Genomic DNA, 17264 nt, shown 5'->3' with positions numbered 1-17264 from the left:
ATCTCTGGTGTTGCAGGCGTCCATAAGCTACGGTGACTGCTTACCATCAGGCGGGCCGTATGCTTGTTTGCCATCGACGTGGTATTATAATAATAATAATGAGGCAGTGGATTACGTATTCGCTTTTCTTTTTTTTATTAAATTGTTAATTAGCAGTTTAGGAAAGGATAACAAAATTGGTTTGACGTTAGAAAGAGAAAATTGTCAGAGGGCGGGTAATGAACGAATACGACCGGCGCTGGGGGTCGCAACCTATATTGTTTTACTTTAGACCGTTCATGAATATTATAATAGGTCTTTAGCATTTCAATACAGTCCTTTAATATTCCTTTGCAGATTAAAAAGCAAACACGTACCAACAAAAATATAAAAATAGTTTAAGTAATTCCCTGTATTTTTCTTTTAAAGCAAAACAAGGTTTTTAGGCCGGTCTATCAATTTTAAGTCATCATCTGTAATATTTTTCATTCCTGAAAATTAAGAATATTGGTAAAATACATAAAAATACCAACTTTGAAACACCCGTGAACTATGTTAGAAAGGTTCTGGGCGATCACCAGAAATTAGTCTTTAATACCTATTCTCATTTGGGTGTAGAGCGGGAAGATAATATAATTTTGGGTTTTCTGCCTATTTATGACACGTGTCATAAGCAAAGTAGCTAGAAATAAATTATAATACTTAACATTTAAATTTAGATAAACTCTTCACCTCGATTTTACACACACACCGAATAAGTACAAAAAATAAAATTGTTGTGACTATAGTGAACAAAGAGAAGCGTCTTTAAGGTCACTTTCCAACCAGATAATAGGCAATTATGAAATAGGTCTTGTTTATAACGTTTCTTAACAACTTACAAAATGTTAGACAACCATATTCTGGTTGTCTAACATTTTGTATGCGAATTGGAACCTCAAATATTTATTTTTATTAGGGGAACTCGGCGCCTTCGACTGGACAGAAACGGCTTTGGACAGAGTAGCATGGCGGTCCTTGGTGTCGGAGGCCAAGATCCACTTCGGGTCGTCGCGCCACAGCAGTAGTAGTAGTAGTAGGGACGACAACGCGCGGCGTGGGCGAAATGTCAACTTTCGGGATCCTTTTCAAAGGTAGGTATAGTATGAATTTTCTCAAATGATTTTTACGCCTCAGACCCTAATCTGTTAAACTAAAACCTTTGTTTCTTTTGTGCAGCGGTTAATACCACCGCGGGAAAACAAACCGGAACAAACTTATTTTTACTGTTAGAGTTTTGAATGATTCACGGTTAGTTTCACTAGACTTATATTGACCGGGATATAGACCGTGATTACCTTTTGTATTATTTGTGAGCTCCCGATATTTCGACGCAGTTACATGCATCATGTTCACGGGTGACTGAAGATAGCGGGTGGGTGTCAAAGTTGTGTAGACAGCGCTCTGTCTACCCTCATTCAAATGTAATCACGGTCTATATCCCGGTCAATATAAGTTTATTTTTACTGTCCTATTTATATGGTTCAAATTCAAGTAACATTTATCTGACACGCCACACAGGCGACCGAACGTCCTACATTACCCAAAGTCGCGTTATTTCAGAATGAGCTACACATAAATTTGAACCTTAATACTATCACGATAGTTGCTATTTAACGACATGTTTGCTTTGGCACGCGCCAAAGGAGCCTCTCCATAAAATAAACAAAGGCTTTTGTTTAACAGATTAGACCTTACTATACAAAGTAAGGTACATTTTGTTTGACAGACTTCAACAGTCAGAATAACTAAGGTATTTTAGGTTTCGTGGCCGCCAATAGGAAATTTTACTTATTACCTAAAACTGCAATAATTTATATTATAGTACCATTTTAAAAGTGAGTTCTATACACTCACAACGACAAGACGTTAACTACATACCTATCTACTTGTTGATAATTTATCTGTCGTTTTCGTGGATATTATAGTGTCGATTAGGACATCCGGGAAGGTAAATAATATCAATACTTTGTTATGACTGCAATCACCATTTTTAGGGATCCGTAATCGACTTTTTTCGCTAAGTCCGTCTGTCTATTCGCGACTTAGCTCACTGCTCAGTGATCGTTAGTTACCTATGTACTTGGGTTATTTTGAGGTTTGGGGTCGTGGTCCTAAATGTCAATGCAAAACAAATTTCCCCATGTCCTCAACACTCAAAGCACTCAACTATATGGTGAGGGGTGTCGATGAAGTTCTTATGAATAAAATACATAACTTACATAAAGTAAAAGTAAATTAATATTATTGAAAACTATTTTTGAAAATTGAAAGCCGTTTTTGACTTGAAAAGTCCTTCCTTCGTAGTAAAACGATGTAATTACCTAAGTGCTGCAATGATCCTTCCTTGGCTTGTTGATTTCCTCTATAAAAAACCGGACAAGTTCGAGTCGGACTCGCCCACCGAGGGTTCCGTACAAATTTAACCTTGTTTTCCAAATTTAGAGTTTTGAGATTTATCCCGTATTTGTAGTATAAGAAGATATTAGCATCTTCTGTCAGAAGAATTTAAATAATGTTCTCCATCTTGTATGTACTAATATGTATTAGTTTATCTTTTGTATATCATATAAGTATTAGTATTTAATCATAATTTTGTTAGTTTACGTTATTATGTTTATATATATATATACATAATATTTGAATTTTTTTGGTTCTATTTCTCGTTATAATTTATGAATCTATCCTGCACCAACATTTATGTCTCTGTTTGACCTAATGGTTGACTGGTAGAGAATGCCTTTTGGCATTAAGTCCGCCATTTGTACATTTTTCTTTGCTTGTGCAATAAAGTTTAAAAAAATAAAAAAAAAATAAGATATTACTTGCCAAATTTCGTAGTTCTAGGTCAACGGGAAGTACCCTATGAATTTTGATTCCATTGAGTGTCAAAATATATGTCTTTTGCTTTGCGACAAACGGCCGTATCTTTTTTTTTACGTTGCTTCATAAGTTTGATTTTTTCATAGCTTCAAGGAACCGTAGACCTGAGCATATTATTATGGTTTAAATTTCAACTCGATACCTCCACGCGTTCCCGAGATAAAGGGTCTGGACAGACAGACGGACGGACAGACAACAAAGTGATCCTATAAGGTTTCCGTTCTTTCCTTTTAAGGTACGGATAACGGAACCCTTTTAGGACTTAGTACAAAAAAGCCCCCTTTTAAGTCAGCCTATTGTGACAGTGTAGTTACGTAAAAGTTTCCCAACTACGGAACCCTACACTAAGTATGGCTCGCCATTCTTCGACAAATATTACACGTTCTTTATTTATCTTAACTTATGAAAAAAAATATTGAACATACATACCTATACAGTTGTGTGCAATATAATAGCAGTCAAATACGAAAATGAAAATTAGGGGAAATTATTTAAAAAAAAGGGGAAAACTATAACTTTAGAATAATTATACTTATTGGACCTTTTTTTATAATTCTTCTGCATTACTTGACATTTTTCCAAAATTTAGGCGGTTTCCTGAGCCAGAAGGCGAAAAATCCCCTTATATGATCATGTTTTTCTAAGAGGCGTTGATATTTGTAGACGTAGAAAAAATATATGTAGTTCTTGACTATATTATCTTTAACAACATAGCTTCCGATACACGAATTATGTATGACACTTCGCTCGATACAATTAATTCCCAAAGTAACCTCTAACTCGGACTTTTAATCCTACTTTACTCGGTTATTTATTATGTGATACTATAAACAAAAAAAGGAGAAAAAATAATCTTAACTTAAATAGTAATTTCATAGCTTTCGAATTTCGATATTGTAAGGTAACGTTTTTAAAATAAAAAAAATTGGCAAAATTCGATCAAAATTGACACTTGGCGCGTATGATCTTTCCCGTTCTTTCTTGCAAAATGTGACAGTGACAGCGGCAAACCGATGGAACGGCCTTAACCCTTGTGTACCTTTACTTAAATATTGTTGGAAGTAAAAAAATATCATGAAAATCGGTTTTTTTACTACCTCGCGGAAATTCTTATAGAAACGTAACTACCTAGCTACCTACGAAAAAATACAATTGTCTACCTACTATAATTGTAATTTAGAAATAAAAAAATAAGACGATCTTCGAGGCAGAGTGTACTAGTAGTCCATCATTCGGACTGTTGTTGATTTTTGACCGACTACTTGGTTTGTCATGGGCGGCATATCATTTAGAGCAAACAAACAAAACCAAGTATTTGTTTAAAAATCACCAAAAAAGTCCGAACGATGGACTACTGTGATATGTTAATACTGACTTGTGTACTATGTGTATGTGTATAAAATGTCTATTGGTTTCACAGTAAAAAATAAAACAAAATAAATAAATGAACAATACAGGATTGTGTTTAAAAATACACTAAGAGAGGGAAAAACAAAAAGAACTTATCAAATATACAACTAGACAACACACTTAAACTTAAAACTAAACAAAAACAAGTAAATCAACACTTAAGACTAAACATACGTAATCGAACACTTCATCCACAGTATAAAAACACCCTCTCAATAAAAACTTATTAATTTGTGTTTAAAGATATCTTCTTGAGATTGTTTTTAGTTCTACAGGTAGTTTGGTAAACAATTTAACGGCCTGGTTCTTGCACAGTATTCCTCTATTTTTGATGATGGACGGAAATTAACTTTTATATTTTTGGAGTGCGACACTTAACGCAACTCTCCTGTTCCTCATCAAGTCTTGAGCTATGCTGTTATGCGAGATCCGTGAGTAACTCTGCCACGAAGATCGTCTTATAGAAAAGTTTTTTTTTCTGGATGATATGGATTTAGATGATTGCAAATAATAGGCAAGATACTAAATTACAATTATAGTACACAATTGTACTTTTTTCGTACGTTGTTACGTTTGTATAAGAATTTCCGCGAGGTATTTAGTAAAAAAGCCGATTTTCATATTTTTTTCACTTCCAATATTTTTTAAGTAAATCTTCTTCTTCTTCTTCTTTTAAAATTATGGCTTCAGCCCAGTGGGACTATTTCGCCAGTATCAAGGTATTGAGAGGTTTACAAACGACAAAAATTGTACGGTTGTACAAGACAGTGTACGGTGATTTGTTAGCTCTTGTAAATCGATAGCTAGTCTTTACAAGAAGCACGTGGACTACCGGCCGTTGACTCCAAGATGGTGGTTAAACGCGCTTCAAAATTAATTCTCCATTCACTGCACACTACCACATTAGTTTACTGTATAATAAGCTATCGATATTACACTTTAAACAATATTAATAAGCAAAAAACAAAGTAATTAATCACGATGCTAACTATCAAGATGGCGCTCGAACCGGAAGTCCTTTTAAGTAAATATTACAGTTAATTTTGAAACAATGTCAAGTAATGCAGAAGAATTATAAAAAAATCCGTTAAAGTTATAGTTTTCCCCTAATTTTCATTTTCCTATTGACTGCTATTATATTGCGCAGAACTGTAATACCTACTCTCGCGTATTCGTATACAAAATAGGTAGCTATCGGTGACTAGTTTTTATTTTTTGTAAAATCTGACAGTAAAAAAATACTCGTATGTACTATGTACGTTACGTACCTACTTTTCATAAACGTAATCGCAAATTGTTTACAGCAACATTATGCAAGACAAGATTTATAATTTTTTTGATGGTTACTTGGTTGGTATTTTTTTAGTTAATCTGTTTATTGATTGCCGACAACATACGGCATCGAAAACATCTGAAGTAATACCAGTTTAATCCTACACATTACAAGGTTGAGACAGTCGATTGATAAGCAACGTAATATAAATTATCAATTTTTACAACACTTACCGGCCTATGGTGGTCGTGTTTTAATCGTCTGTTATCATGGACTTCGCGTTTTTATAATTATGTATGTAATTTAAGCGCGAGTTGCAAAACGATCAATATAAAATCGCAACTATCCTATACCTACGCTAAGCACAATCGAATCTAAATAAAAAATTAAAGTGCACGGTAAAAAATATATTTAACTAATCTACCTAGCAATAATATCGTCATCGTTACCATCATTTAATCACCGGCCAGCAGCCTATCCACTGCTGCCCCCTCTACTCTCATTGTAAGTGCATTTAAAGAGGTTAAATTGAATGCAAATTATTAAATTCGTTAGGTAAACCAAGAAAACAAAAATTAATCTAATATCTACTTAGTCAATAATACGTAGTTAATATTTTTCTTACTTATTGAATATATTTTACTAATTTCGGGAAAACGGATCGCCTGATGGTAAGCGATTACCGTCGCCTATGGACACCCAACACCGGAGGGATTGTAAGTGCGTTGCCGGCCTTTAAGATGGGCGTAACTTCGCTCTTTTCTTGAAGGGTTGAAGGTCAATTAAATAATCTGGGGGCACGGTAGTGCCCCCGCCAAGACGAGGCAAGCGAAGCGCAAGGGCACTACCTACCTTTTCTCAAAGCGCTTCGTCATTTTTTTTAACCCTCATAACTTGGGTTTCGATAATAAACAAAATTCTCGGGATATCTCTTCAGATTTTAAAATACCCCGATTTCGACACTCACTCACTGATGATCATCAAAATTCTTAGGATACTTCCTGAAGTCCTAGAAAGCTGAAATTTGGTATGTAAGCTAGTATTACGATACAAACAACAAAAAAATCCTAAAAGATGGGATTTTTACCCCCCAACCCCTGAAACTAGGGGATGGAAGTTTGTATGAGACTTCCGCAAGTTTTGATGCTAGAGGTCTGAAAATTGATATAGGGACTCCTTATTATAAATAATAAAATATACGTATTTCAGGATTTTTATTAAATCACCCCCTTCCTTTAAATTAGGGGATGAAAGATTGTCATAAATAACCTACAACAAGTAGTAAAATCCCACCAATAACATTTTCATGTAAAATGTTGCCAAGACGACCATATGGCTCGCATTGTCATAAAGTTATCAGATATCATGTAGAGCCAAGCTTCTAACTACTTTTCACTTATTACTTTTCTGTTATACAATATTCTTCGTTTGAAGCCAAAGCTTGTAGAGTTAGGGCGTGTAGAGATAGAAGCTTGGCTCTACATGAGATCTGATAAATTTTAACAATGCGAGCCATATATTATGGTCGTCTTGGCAACATTTTACATGAAAATGTTTTTGGTGGGATACACTTTACCTACTGTGACACAGAAAAATCGCGAAATTAGCGACTCTACCTACTAGAAGTAAATTACACAATTTGATGCATATTTTTTTCAGGCTCAGTACCTATTGTCGACGGGTCAGGTGGGGTAAATATGAGACACGGGTAAAAATAAGACACTAAAAAACGTATTATATATCATTCCTATTCCATTTTAAAAGAAGTCTACACAAGGCTTCTTCTTCTTCGACTTTTCAAATGGAATAGGAATGAAGTAATAGTACATTTCGATGCTAGTGCGGAAAGTATGTCATTACTTCACGAGTACCGAAATATCTTGCCACTCGCCTACGGCTCGTGGCAAGACTCGGGGCGAGTGAAAAATAACATTTCCGCACGTGTATCGAACGACGTTTTTTAATACAGTTGCGAAAAAATAAGAAAAACAACAAGTAAGGAATTCGAAACTTTTATATTATTAATTCTGTGACATCATTGACCCGCTGAACCCACTTCAATGAAAGTTTTTTTTTAAATGCATTTTCTATAAGACAGAAACAATTGTAAATATAAAACATTTACTATTATTACCCAAATATCGTTAATTACGATTATTTGTGTATCGTATATTTATAAAAACAATATCGAATGTTGCCTTTGGAAACTTAAAGCAGAAAGAAAAAACGTCTCTTCTTTGACACAGGCGTTCCGTTCCATTCAGACAACTTATTAAGAACGGTTTTTAAAATAGACGTATTATAATGATGAAGAGGTAAGTAATAAAATATGCATTAACAGTAGGTTTTTATGTTGATTACGACGTTTAAAGGAAACTAATATTAACACTCCTACCAATAAGTAGTCATGAATTGGAACAAGAATAAATTAAAAAAAATTGGAAAGTAAAAAGCACTAGTTCGCGAAAACCAACTTTCCGCACGCTAAACAGCTACGTAAAGTAGCACTTTTTGAGCAACTGTATTAAAAAATAAGTTTTTGAGTGTTAAAAATGTATTCTTATTTTTTGCCGACTTACCCGTGTCTTATATTTACCCCACCTGACCCTACCGTAGAAAATACATCCAAAATATACAATGTATATTGCATTGTATATAGATACGTATTCAAAAAACATAATTTAACTCTTTCTTTTGGCTTCGCTGTAGTTCAGTTAAAAGGACTGCCATTAATGTTTGTCTCTTGGACTCTTAGCGCCACTTGCACCATCCCACTAACCGGTTAAAGCACTAACCCAGTGTCAAATTGTACTAGTACTCATGGTAACTAAAGGTTTAACCGGTTAACCCCGGGTTAGTGAATGGTGCAAGTGGTCCTTACATATTATTATTTTAAGTCTACGTCAAGTTTAGTGTATGAAAGAGCAATTTATTAGGCCCGTCAAAAGATTTCAACGCGATCGATCGATTACATAATATAAGTACCTACCTATTTAACGAAAAGCTAAATTTGACCGTTCGGCCATGACATTGCCATGCAGTGCAATAGGCCTCTAGCTAAGTAATTAGCTAATTAGCGTACCCTGGGGTTTTGGATGCGGAATATGCGGATTCGATTTCGTGCATTTATAACTGTTTATTGTAAAATATTTACCAAACGATGAATTAAAAAAAGGTAGTAAGTTCCAAACATTGCAAAAATAGTTTTTACAGTTTTTAACATGGTTTGGCGTTTGGCTAGTGTAAAACATTCCCGCACCCAAAACCCCGGGGTATGATAAGTAGCCAATTTAATTTAAGTTATAAAAATGCTTTAACTTTATTCGCGTAATAACAGACGCTCCTATGGAGGCTAGTAATCAGAGTCCATAATAGATGATTAAAATTCCCAACCTCCTATATAGATTTCTATCAATAACACATTTTGAACCTTTGGACGAGTAATTAAGGTTTAATTTAGTACACGACCGGCGAGCTAGGCCACCTCGTTAGGCAATTGCTGCAATTCTAGTTGTTAGGTTCTATGATAGTGCATCACAACATAATTAATATGTGATGGACAGTTCTCAAGGGGACTATTTACTACAGAGAAGTCTGCACGAATAGTTTTTTTATTAATTCGAGTAGGTCATGAATGTTATCATCATCTTCCTTGCATTGTTCCAGTTTTTTGCCACGGCTCATGGGAGCCTGGGGTGATGGGATCCGCTTGGCAACTAATCCTAAGAATTGGCTTAGGCACTATAGTTTTTACGAAAGCGACTGCCATCGGGCCCATGAAGCAATAAAGTCTGTTGAAATTGTTAATAAAAAAAAAACACCATAAAATTTAGACTAAATTAATCTGCAGTTCTATGTTTAATTGCAATGCATGTCTACATAGTCTTAGGTTACCTACGTTTTAATTAGTTAGTCGTCTAAAATTATACATGTTTAACTACCGAGACGAACATGTGATCCTCGAACCATGAAATGCAGAAGCTCAAGCAAGGTCGGAAAAGCCAAGCCAACTCACGATCGCGGTTTCAGACTCCCAGATCGGCAATTGTAAAATTATTCTTTCATATTTCTAAGTAGGATGCAGTCCTGTTACAGAAATGTATACGTTGTTTTAAGCTCTTTAAGGACCTTGCAACAAATCGCATGCAATTTTAGATACTTTATTGCGGCCAAATATGACGCAATGTGACGCATGAAATTATCGGTGAGGGTGTAGATGTACAGGCTAAACTACAGGTACTTTTTGCCAATTTCTTGCTGGAAAACTGAGACCAAATAAATCGACACGATGTCGTTTTTACTTGTTTCTGGGTAAATCACGTGTAACTGCACTTGACTACCAGTTAAACAAGTTGGATGCACGATGCACCGTTAAAATTTTGGGGTGCAGTGTTAATTATTGCGGTCAGTAAGAAAAGAACCGATTAGTATCTATGGGTTTTTACTTTCTGTCTTCCTTAATTTTGTAGTTAGGTTACGCACAGATTTAGTGTTCACATGTCTTTTTTTTTTAAACAAATTATCCACAATTTTGATACTATATTATATAGGTACCGTAAACTATGTCGGGACCAGTTTTGGGTGATGTAGGGAGGGACACTCCCAAGTCACAACCAGAAATTCAACCCGGTACATGAGGGGATTTTTTTGTTTTGCTTTCAGTGTATGGCCTAGCCTAATAGCTGTTAATAATCATGCATGTATTCGCAATTAATTTAAACACTATAACGAAAGCCAAATTTACTATTGAATAAAAAAAAAGCTGTGTCTTTATAGCTTATAATGTTGGCGCTACCACTGTTACTTAACACTAGTATACATACCTACCTAGAAATCGTACTAATGTATATCTTCACTAGACTTATATTCACCGGGATATAGACCGTGATTACCTTTTGTATTATTTATGAGCTTATTTAATCTTGGTCTATAGCCTGAATCCTGAATCATTCAAAACTCTAATGTATATCTTAACGACGATTCTAGCCTCCTTACGACCCGCGTCCTACAAGTAGTACATTAGGCCTCAAATAACTTTTGACTCTTTGTCAACCTGACAGAGTTAAATTTAAGCTGGCAAATTTTGAAACCGGGTCGTCAGGCGGCTAGTGCTTCTCATAGATGCACAGTAATTTAAAATTCCATTAGCATCGGCATGTATAAACTCGTCTCGCAAGGTCAATGTTGTCTCACCGAGTATTTGCAGAAAGCTGTCCTCGAGCCGCATGGTGGAGGAGAGCAGGTAGTCCGTCCCCTCCAGCTCGCTGGGCACCATGACGTCGCTCCTCATCGTCACCTCCCACTCGGCCACCCTCAAACCTTTACACGCACTCGTATCGAACGGAACACTACCAAATATTTATGTTACATAATTGGATTATTTACATCACAATATATCACTGTTTAAAGCGCGGCGTGTCGTTCGGCTGCGAGTCTCGTAATTAATCGCGGCATTAGCTCGCGCGCGGCGCCGACAACGGTTCACGTGTGGCCACGATAAGGTCCGCGTCCGCGCAGTGCCGGTCGGTGCGGTGCGCGCGGCCGCGGTTCGCGCTCTGCCGCCGCGCGTCAGCTGATTCGCCCACTATAAATAATATGGAATTATTTGGATGCAGTTTAACTGTTAGCTAACCGGTGTCCCTTACGAGTCACGTGTCGATGGATCATCGTGGGGAGACAACCTAATAATTCACGCTAATGCTAGGGGTATTACTCGCCAAATTAAACAGTTATCGGTTTAATTTATGATACCTTATTAAATATAACGACTCCATCGATAATTCTACCTTGGTTTATGAGAGCGATGGCAATAAATAACATTATCTACATTCTAAAAGATCAGTAAATAAAAAATAAAAGATAAGCAAGCCTACTTACAACATACAGTCTATTATAAATGTCTAAATAATTTTAGTGGGTCTTGTAGGCTAGGTACTACATTTATCCAATCTAAACAATTTTTTTTAAATAGATAGGTATATATGTACTTTAATGCCTTCAATTAAAAGCATAATAAATAATTGTTTAGCAAAAATTTAATTTTTGGAACAAGCTTTTATCTCTGACTGTACTTTTCTTTCCACACACAATTAGAACACAATTTTATTAGGTTGCGTTGTTTTATCAAAGAGTTCCTATGACCACCTCCTGTCTCAATCATCAGATCAGCTCGATAGTACCATAATACCCCTGTTGAACGACAAGAAAATGGTGAATCGTGTTGGATGCAGGGCAAATGCAGGGTGCCTAACCAAGGTGACAATCGTTTGAGTTACGATAACGATATGCTTTGTGTCTCTCTATCACTCTTCTATATTAGTTGTATGCTGGCTTCGCGCCGTTCTTCTTCGTAGAAGATAAATAACGCTTGAAAAAAAGTTAAAGAGCCAAAGCACGTGTCGAATAGAGCTTCTTCGCAGAAAAGAAATAACGGGTGTCGAACAGAAGCTCTACCTAGTTAGAACAGAGCGCCTTTGTAGAGATGAGGATGACTCGAGTCGAGTAAAGCTCTTATGGAGGAGACAGCACGTGTCAAATAGAAACTTGTAGAAAAATATATCGTGCATAAGTTTAATATGTATGACGAATAAAGAGGTTTAGTTTAAATGCCTTTTATGTACCTATGCGAGCCATGCGATTAGAGGTTGTTGTTGAAAATACATGGTTAAGTCACGTGTCGATTCGATAACGTTATTAAAGCGATGTAGGTATGATTTTTATGAGATAAGCAAACACCGATAAATTATCTCTCCGCAAGGATAATACATAATAATGTATAAAGTAGAATCCGCTTATAATTACATCGAAGGGAAGTGACAAATACGTCATACTAAGCGGATGTCATATAAAGCATAGTTGATTAACTTCTTATTTTTATTAATTTTTACAAATGAATTTCAAATTCCTTTGTGAGATATGAGTTTTATTAACCTTGTACCAATTATCAACTTGTCACCGAGAATCAAAACTAATAGTACATTATGATACAAGTGTGCTAAGTTGGCCATTACACACGAGGCGATATTGTGCGCGCGAGCTGCAAGCGAGCGCGCAATAAGAAAGCCGATGTGTGTAATGACCAATGCACACGCGTTTCATACGACGTTTTTCAACACACTTGCGAGAAAAAAAAGAAACTTTCATATTAATCAAATTTTAATAGTTAAAACAGTTAGTATTGTGTGTTGCATCTGTCATACTGCCGGCCGCCCCTCGCCCCGGCCGCGGGCGGCGCGGCGGGCGGCCGCGGGCCGCGCACCGCGCAGGCGGTCGGGCGCGCCGGTGCCCGCCAGTCCGACCAATTAAAGAAGGCTAGGGAGCCTAAGATTTATTCATAATCATAATAATAAGTATGTAGAATTATAGGTCTACAAAAATACAATGGGATAAATAATTGGCTACCTAAAAAAAAACAACTAAAACTAAACTTAACTAATAATGAAAATCCCTAAAACCTACCTTCTAAGCCTAGGCCCCTCGACATTTTAAATATTTTCATCACACTTGCTCGGAAAAGATCTTTTCCCCTCACTAGCTCGTAAAGTTGTCGTTTATCCTTCAATGCAAGCGGGGAAAAACGCGTTTTATCCTCTAGTGGGGAAAGTAATTTGACCTTGGATGGAGCGTGTTTAAGTAGCTTGACAGATAACAAAACGTAAAACGCTCATGATAATGGTTCGTTCGATATTAATTATCATTAAATAAATGGTTTGAGAATCTAATAAAAAATACCAAATTTAGCTTTATTTAATGATTTTAAGTCATAAACCTTAAAATTCCATAAGAAACGTTTGTTTTTAAAATAATGATGTTAAATATAATTCTGAACGCACAATTTGAGTCGATGCAATTTCAAAACGCATCGTTGACATTTCATAAAATAAAATATAATATAATAAAATATAATTTAGACTAAGTATTATTTAAGTAACTATGTTGCTATGCCCTAACGGGTGCATGTTGTAACCTAAGATATAAATAAGACCTAATGTAAACACATTTATGCAATAAATGATATGACTATGACTATGACATACATCAGAAATGTCAACATTGTCAACAATTCTTTTACTTAAAAAAAACCTTTTCTCACCGACTCGCGTAAAAATACACAACTTCCAGAGTTTTCTGTTATAATATCGTAAAGAAATGAGTGATTTCAGTGATGAAGATGATCTAACGCCTGTGGATGTTGCACTTTCCTCGCTATAGTGAGGTGAAAAGTTTTGTGTTACACACGGGCGCAAATGTATTTTACTTCTCGTGTGTTGAAACACTCGCTACGCTCAGGATTCTATTTTAGAACCACTCGCTTCGCTCGTGGTTCACCTATAGAATCCTTTCGCTTGCTCGTGTTTCAATTCTACACTCGCGGGTAAAATACAACTTTGCACCCTTGTATAACAAATAACTATATTTCATGCAGGTGTACATTGTTCCCGCGGGAGTTACGGATTGTGAAAAAATAAAACCTATAACTCCCTAGCGAGTTAGTTTTCGTTTTTAATTATGTCACTAATTCATACGAACCAAGTAGGTTGTAAGTTGTAAGTAAAATACTTTGTTTAAAGTCAAGGTGCAAGGGAGTTTAACTTTTAAAATACTGACGTTTATAATTTTATATTTTTGTTTATTTCTTTAGCGGTAACAGGGTTGTCATTGTCGGTACATGTGCACAGGTACTTATTCAACACGTAAATATATAGCTACTGTGCTATGCCTAAGGGTCAACAAACGAGCCTATATCATGCACACACTTTTTTATTTACAAGTTAGCTTCTGTGTTCTGTTCTGAACTTAGGAAACCCTACCCCTTAGCCACGGAAGAAAAGGTTCTGTCAGTGCTATGTCGCTTATCGCTGTGGGCCTGCCGCGAACGTTGATTGAATGCCTATCTGTCGCTCTCACATAGGTATGAGAGTGATAGAGAGGGAAGAGACTAAACTTCGATTTTTCGAGGCTCGTGGTTATAAGCCCTTGTAGTGGCGTGCGTTGAAAACAAACGTATTGACCTTCATCCATTAATTACATCATACGAATTTGTAGTTTTTTGACTCCTCCTTGTCACACTTGGTCACATTTGCCCCCCCCCTTGGTGTGACGACATATTTTTTTAACGAAATCGGCAAATCGAATTAAGTATTCTTAATATTTTATCAGAATATTTTAAGAAATATTAGTCATTTTATAACCCAAAACTGATTAGGAAAGAAAATTAAACGAATAAAACCTATTATCGTTCCAAAAACTTGATATTATTATTAAACTGTACAGCGAATAAAATAATTTAAATAGGACTTAAATTTTCATCATCATAATCATTTTATTCATAAAAACAATTTACTTGCCAAAAAATTAAAATATAAATTGAGATAAAACTTAAAATTAAAAATACAATTAGGTATAATTAAAATCGATGATAAAGTTAAAGTGACGCCACAAGGTTTGTGACTGCCACATCTCACATTTTCTCCCCTCCCTGCCCCTAAACGTGTGATGTAATTGATAGATGACCCTTAACAGCCAAAAAGTCGTGTTCAAAACTTCGGCTATCTTTGCAACGCGTTTTTTTTTTCACAGCCTTCACAGTCGCATAACGAACAAGATGGCCCAGAGTTAGAGTTTCGACACGGTCGGCACTACACGACGATAACCTGTGTATATTTATTTAATTTCCCAACCATTGAATATTTTGCCACCGAACACCACCTCTTCAAACCAATCTTCCATTTGACACGTTCCAAGCTGTGTCACGGTAATGTCTTTACCTAGACTGATGAAAAGCTTCATCACAATGGCCCTGAGCTGAGCAATACGGTGATACATCATTTCTCAGTAAACTTACGTAAGTCTTCGAAAGTACACAATTCTGTGGTGGTGCACCTTCGAGCTAAATACCGGATAAGTGCGAGTCGGACTCGCCCACCGAGGGTTCCGTACTTTTTAGTATTTGTTGTTGTAGCGGCAACAGAAATACATCATCTGTGAAAATTTCAACTGTCTAGCTATCACGGTTCGTGAGATATAGTCTGGTGACAGACAGACAGACGGACAGCGGAGTCTTAGTAATAGGATCCCGTTTTTACCCTTTGGGTACGGAACCCTAATAATCTGAAACTGTGCATCTTCAAAATAGTTAGCACGGCATCTGCAGTGTTTTTCTGTAGCCGCAGATATTTTTATCATCGTGACACAGCTACATCCGACGTCGTTTATTGTTATTACCTAACTATAAAACGATTTGATAACACGAAACAAGCCTCAAAAATATGGCCTCACTTAACGCTAAACACTGCGATTTAAAATCGTTAAAGTGCGAGTGGGACTCTAACATAATTGAATACAGGATAATAAGTAGGTTTGTAGAATGAGGATTAAACACATACATAACTATATCAGTTATTTTTCCACTTCAATTTTAAAAAAATCTTAGGGACCAGAATCAACTATTCGGATCCTTCCTTAACGCATTCACCGCTAGGCTACGGACGTAGCGCTACGTCGTAACAGATGAGTTTCCCGCTATGTAGCGATAATGCTTCGTAGATGCAAAACGACAATGTGTCATGATTAGCGCTGAATGGGTTTTAATTAGTAACTACAGCTTTTACTAAATTATCAGCTATACATAGGTACTTACGTAATTTTATGGTCGGCCGTGACCTTGTGACTACTGTCACAGTAAATCCTTATATACGTTTTGTGTCGAAAACACGCTCATGACGGCGTCCACTGTCCTATAAAGCGCCTTTACGCTTGCCTGTAACCATAGAAATATGAAATGCCTGTAACCGTTGTGGTATTAAAAATACTATACTGTATAAGTGATATATAAACGCGTGTAATTAAAACTTCATCTAGTCATGTACAGTCACGGAAGTTGAAGTTTCGAATTTATGTAATGGCATTAGGCCCCATCGCACGAGAGCTTAAAAAGCGTTGCGTGTGTGACGCACCCATAAGTAAGAGCGAGAAAGAGATATCGCTTTCTCGCTCTTACTTATGGGTGCGTCACACACGCAACGCTTTTTAAGCTCTCGTGCGTATGAGGCCTTAAGGTTCAAAAGTGACAAACTTTCAAATTCCGTGACTGTACTAACACCAACACTTTTTATATGGATGGTAAAGAAAGGATGCTAATCTCTTATGGCAGAATTGTTGCAAAAGTGACCGCTTTCAGCTTTAAATAATAGTTCCTAATCTCTCCGGTGGCGCTAGTTAGGCTCTGGGACATGAGTATAACATGAACCATATAAGGCAACAAATAACCCGATCAAATTACGTAGGTTGTTTTTGATAGTATTTCGGTGTATGGTGGCGCCGCCTAATTACTGTTTTTTGATGGACACTTTTCATAAATAGAGATTTGGCTCCTTTATACAGTCTCCATGACTTTTTAATTGACCATCTTTGTACAATCAAGTGTAAAAATATGGGTGCACACATCATACTCAAAAATATGTCCCATAGCTCTTATGTCAGCGAATTAAGAACTATGGGATATACTTTTGAGTAAGTTATATGCACCCATATTATTACACTTGATTGCACCGTATGTCTTTGCAATAAGGTCCACGAAACGTCAGTTAACTCTCTATTTGGTCTACGGTATACTACACACAGGTGTCGGTTATGTAGCGCACGGCAATAATTTATGGTTTAAATTTACAATACAAGTATT

The 17264-nt window shown here is 36.3% G+C and overlaps 1 protein-coding gene across 1 annotated transcript in view; it reads right to left on the bottom strand.

Annotated features, from left to right (window-relative positions):
- The window catches only part of LOC134749522 (transcription factor HNF-4 homolog), a 60806-nt gene extending 49700 nt beyond the window's left edge, over nucleotides 1-11106 (bottom strand). Inside the window, exon 1 of the mRNA XM_063684483.1 lies at nucleotides 10778-11106. Within this exon, the coding sequence (XP_063540553.1) occupies nucleotides 10778-10874 (97 nt within the window). The 5' untranslated portion in view covers nucleotides 10875-11106. The remainder of the gene's footprint in view (nucleotides 1-10777) is intronic.
- Nucleotides 11107-17264: the final 6158 nt, after the last annotated feature.

Source organism: Cydia strobilella, chromosome 18 (genome assembly GCF_947568885.1).
Source record: "Cydia strobilella chromosome 18, ilCydStro3.1, whole genome shotgun sequence".
NCBI classification, from domain to species: Eukaryota; Metazoa; Arthropoda; class Insecta; order Lepidoptera; family Tortricidae; genus Cydia; species Cydia strobilella.
Note: the sequence above shows the minus strand (reverse complement) of the source record. Positions and strands in the feature narration are given on the sequence as shown.